Source organism: Adiantum capillus-veneris, chromosome 4 (genome assembly GCF_014529385.1).
Source record: "Adiantum capillus-veneris isolate H3 chromosome 4, ASM1452938v2, whole genome shotgun sequence".
Lineage (NCBI taxonomy): Eukaryota > Viridiplantae > Streptophyta > Polypodiopsida > Polypodiales > Pteridaceae > Adiantum > Adiantum capillus-veneris.
This window is the reverse complement of record NC_140934.1, coordinates 22,848,920-22,856,863: the sequence shown is the minus strand read 5'-3', so window position 1 is coordinate 22,856,863 and position 7,944 is coordinate 22,848,920. Positions and strand designations below refer to the sequence as shown.

Here is a 7,944-nt window from a genome sequence, read left to right as displayed (position 1 = left end):
TAGTTGCAAATATAAGCTTGGTTAGCAAGAGATTTGTCAATGGAAACATGCACATCAATTTCCATGGCATCGAATATATATGGTCACTTTGAGCCAACATGGTTGGAGAGGGTTGTCCCCTCCCCCGCCGCGACACACACACACACACACACACACAGAGTGTGTGTGTGTGTGTGTGTGTGTGTGTGTGTGTGAGAGAGAGAGAGAGAGAGAGAGAGAGAGAGAGAGAGATTGTTTAACAACCTTATGGCACTAGCTATGGAGGACAATGACCTTGTTCATTGCAAGTACAACAAGTTGCACGCACGCACGCGCGCACACACACACACACACACACATAGAGAGAGAGAGAGAGAGAGAGAGAGAGAGAGCTTTGTGGAGTGATAAGATAACCTTTGCCGATGGGAGAGAAAAGACAAGAAGAGACCTTACAGTCAACACCTGAAAGTTCATCAAGCACATCAAGTTGTTGGATAGTCCAAGTCCCAACTCCCAACCCTGATTTATACACATCATGCCATGTGAGGATATTATATCAAAGACTCAAACCAGTAAAAATATAGAATATGGCGATGGCCGCCCTCGCCCTCATGCCTGCTCTCCGCGTACTGTTTATTTTACTCATAGCAGGGGCGGATGTCTCCTTGGGCGCCCTCATCATCCTCTTGAGGTTCCTCTTCCATCACCTGCCGCCGCTGCTCTCCATGCCCATGCGGGGCAGGCTCATTCATATTAATGGGCCTCATCATCGTCTTCATCATGAGATCATCAGCACCTCAGAGCTGGACCAGCTCGGCCCCCTCCCCCTGCATGAAGCTGATCACCCATTGATCACTGTCTTCAGCCAACCCATGCGCTCTGATCCTCTTCCCACTCTGCACCTCGAAGCCGCGATACCCTCTTTGTTGTTTGACGGCCTGCCTCGACATCCAGCTCCTCATTATCTTGAGCAATATGCAGGCGATGGCAGCTCTCCCACTTGTTCAATATGCCTGGACCCCTTCAGACACTGCGATGAGGTTCGCCGCCTTCCGTGCTGCGGCCATGTCTTCCACACTGCCTGCATTGATGTGTGGATCCTCCGGCGCTGCCGCCAAGCCTGCCCGCTCTGCAGAGCCTTGCTCAATCTCAACATTTGTCAACCAAAATGTGACACTATATAACAATATAAGCATGTTGATGCTGTCTTGTGATAATTAGAGGTTAATCCAGCCTCGTCTCGCATTAATGGTGGGCCGTTGATTTCACACATCATACACAGTTATCAGCAGCGTCCTAATTAGTCATGCTGATCTGTACTTGTTGATTGCCCCTAATTTTTCATTGGAAAAATTACCAAAATACCGCTGTAATTTGTAGAAATTCCTTCGAACTTCAAAAATTCCCAATTTTGGAATAAAGTTGCCTCAAACTTTGCATATCAAATTTTGTCGTGCAGTTTTATAGAGAAAATTATCCAGCAATGAGCTCACAAATAGAGGGATCTGTGTCTAAAAATGAGTGTGTTCTGGGAATTCTGGAGAAATTGAAGGGCATTTTGTAAATTTATGGTCAAATATGAGGGGTATATTAGGAATTTTTGAAATTTAAGAGGTATTTAAAGAATTTCCACAAATTACAAGGGTATTTTGGTAATTTCCCTTTTTTTATTTCCAATATAGCCAATAACGATCTTGTATTAATTATAGATTGATACAACCTTGGATAAGATAGGTTTTGGTCTCAACCATACTCGGCATATTTCACCTCTAAGACTCCCACTTTGGATTGGATAACCCTTTCCAAAACTCTTATTCATGTTGCTTGGCATATTCAGCTGCCAATAACAATTGATTTACTCAATATTAAGTTCTTTTAGCACTCCCTTTCGGTTTAATGGGAGGTTGTATGCACCGAGGAAGTTTCAACGTAAGTAAGAGGGCTCCCCCATAGGCCCTCTAAAATCAACATTTAAGAGAAACGACCTTTTAAATGTGGAAGACCACTAGTAGCAAGCTGCTAGGGGTCACTATGTATAAATTGTGCATAACCCGTGGCATCCTCAGGCCCAATCTCGTACATGCAAATCATTCCCGCAGTCGAAGCCTCAACTGCCATTTCAACCATTCCATGATCTACTATCCCATCACCTCCAACAAGCGACACCACTGCTCTGCCCTACTACAACACCAACCCAAGCACTCCCGACTCCTTGGCCTCGTAAGTTGCAAAGCCAGAGGTGAAGCCCGCTCCAAAAACTTTATGAGTTATTAACCTACTACAAGTTGTAACAGCGTTGCTTGGGTGGTTGAAGGACCCTAAACTTTTGTGAGAAATTTTTAGGTGGAAGGTCCTTTGTTTTTTTTGGGTTTTTTGGAAGGCCCTTTGCTTTTGAGTAGCCCTATGAGGAATGCAACCTTTTACTTTTTTCAAGGTCCCTCCAATAACAGTTTATGGAGGAGCCCTCTAAACCTTTGCTTTTGAAAGTGATGACTTAACATACATTTTAAAGTTTTCTTGTTAGTCTCTCTCTCTCTCTCTCTCTCTCTCTCTCTCTCACACACACACACACACACACACACATGTCCCTTCTTGTTTAGCTTCCATGTCCCTTCTATTGATTTTGGATAAATAATTTGAAAGCTACATAGGACTTTGGTTTTATTCTTCCTCTTGCACCTTTCAATAACATAATTTCTCACAAACAATGATCAAAGGTTCCTCTTAGGATTCTTAACACAAACAATGATCAAAAGGTTCCTCTTAGGATTTTTGAGCACGATTTAATTCCTCTTAAAAGGCTTTTTACTTCTACGATCGAGTCTTTGAGTTTAAATTTCAAACCCATCTCCCAAATCCATGCAAAGTTTTATATACTATTTCTTTTGCATTAATCTCTCAAATCGGATGCAAAATTGCATTTTTCCAAAACCTTACAATTTTCAATATCAAGTCGCTTATGGGGGAAAAATATGGCCAATAGAGTACTTGCTTTGACCAAGGAAAGTTTCCCTACATAAGAAAGAAATGGATGGCAAAACTTCATGTTAAGAGGCAATAATGACAAATCGACCCCGGTCTGTCTGACTTTTTTTTGTCTGCTTTGTAAAAATAATAATTTGAGAAAACAAAAATAAAAATCCACAACTAATTTGAGAGGGGAGGACGCAGAGAGAGAGAGAGAGAGAGAGAGAGAGAGAGAGAGAGATTTGTCAACATTGAACATAGTCATCAATAGAGTCATCATACTCACACTACTAGGCCTTGTATAGGGTACCAACACCACCATACATTTTTTGTGCCACATGATAGAGTTGATAATAGCATCAGTTTTGTTTAGTTATGATACCGATGCTAACCTAGGGAAATTATTTTCTGAAAGAAGCTATAAAAGAAGCCACAAGCTCATTTGAACTCTTTGCAGTGAGAAGAGCCTCTCCCATTCTACTCTCGTAAATAACCTAGCTACACCCTACTATAACATAGGCATAGTAAGTCTCACATGTGAGCTCTCTGCATAGGTGCATTGCGGCCTGTGAGGTCCCAAACCCGAAAGATTGGGGCAACTTGATATTTGGCCTTCCTTTATTCTCAAGTTCCATTGACAACACTCTACTCCAATTCAATGAAGCAAGGATAGGAGCAACAGAAGACAGGAGGTCATCTGCGATCGTGGTTGTAAGGGTCATACACCACAAGTCAGGTCGTTAAATCTAAGGATTCTAATGGTAGCTATATCCTGTATCATAAAGATAAAAACTCATTGAAAAATCTAGAATCTATAAACAAAGCCTTTTTCCCCATGTTGAAAAGGCACGGCCGTCATTCATAAGTCTTAAATGTGATATAAGACTTATTCTTAACTAGCTAGTAGTCTTGTAAAAAGTAGTCAGCTAATCGGGTCCACCCATCTGTAGACATAGTTCCTTTGGATACTATTCTCCCACTTTCCACATCACACTCACCTGTTCTTCTAGTTTTCTAGTTATTATTATATTGTTTTACTTGTATAAACAAGGTTCCTTTATTAATTCCGGCTATAGGTTCTTTCATACAGCCCTTCAAATATCACACAAATAATTATTTTTCAAACAAGGCCTAATGAAAACAACCCTATATTTCAACAAATAGGATTTTTCGATTGTTTGCCGCTACCCGTGGACTTTCTATTTAACCAATAGAGCCTTTGCAAAGGATTTATTAATTTGCTAAAATACGCGAACTTTCCCAGTCGCTAACCGCAACGGGACATCTCACTAACCGTAAGGGACAAAAAGAGAGCTGATAACCTCAACTTATTCTCTGCTAACCACGGGGTCATCTCGCTAACCGCGAGTTTCATCTAGAAACAAGATATTCCTTCAACAAATTTTCTCTTTAAGTGATTCTTCAAGACATGATCAACTAATTCCTAATATCAAATAGTAAAAATTTAACACCATTTTAGATAATTTGAGAAAATTCCGATTTCCAAATGCTACATTGGCGTATTAGTCTCATGCTATTCTACTATTTTTAAGGTCAATTTCTCCTTAATCTGGATAAGATGTTATGATTCTAGCACCCAAATTTGACTTTTCTATTTTATTTTTTATAAGAAGACTTTTGATATAGATTTTTGCAAAAGGATTTGTATCAAAGAAACTCTTTAAAAAAATATCAAAGCTCATAAAGATAGATTCTACTAAGCAACACATGTATTGATTACTGCAACCAAAAATATGATATCTAGAGAGAAAGAGCACCAACAACTCTTATCATAAAATTAGTCACCTTAATCTCAAGTACAAAAAATAGCTAGTCCCAATTTTAAAACACTATCAAGTATCAACTATAGTATAGTATGTACAACACCTAAATTAACATTTGATAGTTTAAAAACCTAAAGAATATTGTGAAGTATACTACGGCCAAAAGACCATAACTTGTCATCGATGGAACCTATAGTGTCATTTGATGTCAAAGAATATATGTTTGTGCCAAAGAATCTATATTAACATGCCACATTTTCATCAATACATGCTTTAAAACTTCAACAAAGCTTTTGGATATGGTCTCTCAAAACTTCAAGACATGCTTTAAAACTTGTAGAGGTAGTGTCTCAAAAAAGGAGGTGTTTAAAAACACCATTGATGTGACTAATAAGCGGCCTATAAATTGATTACACCAACTATAGGTTATGCACAAAGATTTCCAACAAGTCATTTTATAAAATTTATATTCTTTATTTCATGTACAACAAAGTACTAAGTGCAAGAAGTATAGTATCTCCAAGATAGAGGGTGTTCAACAAACACCAATTTGGTAGCACTATCAATTGTCAACATCTTTTTGGTAGTTTTCATCACCTCAAATAAAACAAGTACTAAGAATAAAATGATGGGAGCATCAAACAATTATATTATCAATGTTACTTAATTGAGAGATGTCTCCTCACATAGAGAGAGAGAGAGAGAGAGAGAGAGAGAGAGAGAGAGAGAGCAAACACCATTTTGGTAGCACTATCAATTGTCAACATCTTTTGCGTAGTTTTTCATCACCTCAAATAAAACAAGTACTAAGAAGAAAATGATGGGAGCATCAAACAATTATATTATCAATGTTACTTAAGTGAGAGATGTCTCCTCACATAGGATTCACTTCATCAATCCAAAATTTAACGATTTTTTGAAGCTATTTCTTAATTGAGATTTTTTATTTTGTTTGAAAGAAGTTGGTAGCTTATCAAAAAAATTAAAAAGGTATTACTAGTTCAAAGATTCCCGCAATAACAACAAGAGTGATGCGCTAGTCTATAGCCCGTAGCTACGGAAATAACGAAGCACGTAGATCTATAACAGTGTTAGCTCTAAAAGACGAATGCAACATTGGGAGATCAGAGAGAGAGAGAGAGAGAGAGGACACTTTGAAGAGAAGAAAATGCTAAAGGAAAAATAAAGGAGAAGAGAAACACTACAAGAGGTTGTGTGCTCTTGTGACGCTGTTAGTGACGGAAACACACTGGGTTTTTATAACCCCCGGCGTCTCTAAAACCGTCGCTAATAGTGTCGCTACGAGAGTGTCGCTATATGCGTCGCTATAAGCGTCGCTATATAGCGACGCATATAGCGACGTTTAAACAGAAGTCTATAGCGACGCTCATAGCGACGCTACAGAGCCATAAATAGCGACGGTTATAGCGACGCCCGAGAGAATTTCTTTTTGGTGACAGGGCATTGAATGCCCTGCCACCCATCAACCATATTGTACTTGATTCACTTTTTAAAAAAAGTGCAAGGGTAGATAATAGACCCAAAATAGTCACCCACAAGACGCATTGTTTGCAAAATTGACAAGCGTAAAATTGACAATTGTACACATCATAGGCAAAATGAATTGATTGGCAAATGTAATAATGACAATTGTACAACATCATAGGCATAAAGAATTGATTGGCAAAATGAACTGCGGTGACAAATGTAATAATATACATGGTTCAAAAAGACGTATAAAATCCGTCTCATGATACATAAGCTATGAGAAACCCTAAACTAATGCTATCTAGCTACGGCTAAACTGACGTCGTCTAGTCAGACGTCTCATCGCGTCCAAGCGGCGTATCTGTCGGATTCTGCAAAAAAAGACAATAAGACAGCTTTCAGTAAGTATAAACATATAACGACATTTATAAAACAATACAAAAAATAGAAAAGAGTAAACCCTAATACTAACCATGCCGCCGTGAGAACTGAGAATGTCCATCAGGGCGTTTAAGCCCTTCCTGCCTGCGTACTTGCGCTCGTACGGTGTGGGATCACGTCCTGTCATCGACCACTGTCAAAACATACAAAGATTTCATTATGTTAGAATTAAAAAACTCATAAACCCTAAACTATCGAACATAAAGAGCAATGCGAAAACACTTACAAAATCGGCCTCAAATGATGCCCATCCACCGCTCCCCAAGTGGTGCGAGCTCCCTGCCTCTACTCGCGCTCTGGCTGCATCCTTTTGTTGCTTCCACTACTCGCGCTCTACTCGCGCGAGTAGAGCTCCCTGCCTCTACTCGCGCTCTGGCTGCATCCTTTTGTTGCTTCCACTTGTCGGGATTCTCGCGCGCTGCTTTCTTCGCATTCTTCCAATCTTCTTTGGCCAGCCAATCTGGCATGTTCCACCCATGCTTGATTGCTTTTTGCACTTCGTGACACTTGTGTTTGCAGTATTCACGCATTCGAATCTTCATCAGGTCTTCATTGAAGCGTTGATCCCGTGTTGGAACGGGAAACTCATCATGAAGTATGCTGATGACTTTGTTTTTTAAATCACTTGGTACTTCACTCCATTTGTTTAGTATGTAGTGTCTAAACAGCTGAGAGCAAAGACCACGCATGCGCGAGATCACCTTCTTGCCGTCATCATCCATGATGATGCCATCGCTGAAGTCGACGGAGTAAGGCAAGCCCTCTGGCCGGTGACGCGTGAACCTGGGTGTCCCGACAGGGGTCTCTAGCGGCGTGTCGATGGGGGTACGGACGTCAGGTGTCTCCACCGGCGTCTGGGCCCCGAAGCGAGGAGTGTCGAGTGGGGTGGCTCCTGGCGGAGTAGGTAGAGGTGTGTAGCTGCTAGGAGCAGTCAGCCGTGAAAAACCTGGCGTAGATGGCGATGTTGTGGCTGGTGTGGGGGCGGGCAAAGAAGGGGAGGGTAAAGAGCCTTGTCGAACACGAGGCGGTGTGAAGGCATCGGTGGCGGAATCCCCACAACAACCGCCACCGCCACCACTAGAGCGCCGGTGTCTAGACAAGTGTGAAGCTCGTCTCGTCGACGCCGAAGCTTCGGAGCGCGCCGAATGCTCCGAAAGAGAGGGAGATGCGGATGGAGTAGGAACGCACGATGATGCGCCAGAGCGATGACGCTCCACGTACCACTGTCTCTGCTGCGGTGACAAAGAAGAAAGAAACTCCTCATCATCCATACCTGCATTAAACA

The 7,944-nt window shown here is 41.2% G+C and overlaps 1 protein-coding gene across 1 annotated transcript; it reads left to right on the top strand.

Moving 5' to 3' along the window:
* Nucleotides 1-546: 546 nt before the first annotated feature.
* Nucleotides 547-1,457, top strand: LOC147458863 (uncharacterized). Its single transcript, XM_086509710.1, has one exon. It carries the CDS (start codon nucleotides 567-569, stop codon nucleotides 1,161-1,163), a length of 597 nt encoding a protein of 198 aa, XP_086365836.1. The 5' UTR covers nucleotides 547-566; the 3' UTR covers nucleotides 1,164-1,457.
* The last annotated feature ends 6,487 nt before the right edge of the window (nucleotides 1,458-7,944 follow it).

Coding starts and splice junctions, on each gene's coding strand:
- LOC147458863 (XM_086509710.1), top strand. CDS start 567: ATGGCGATGGCCGCCCTCGCCCTCATGCCTGCTCTCCGCGTACTGTTT.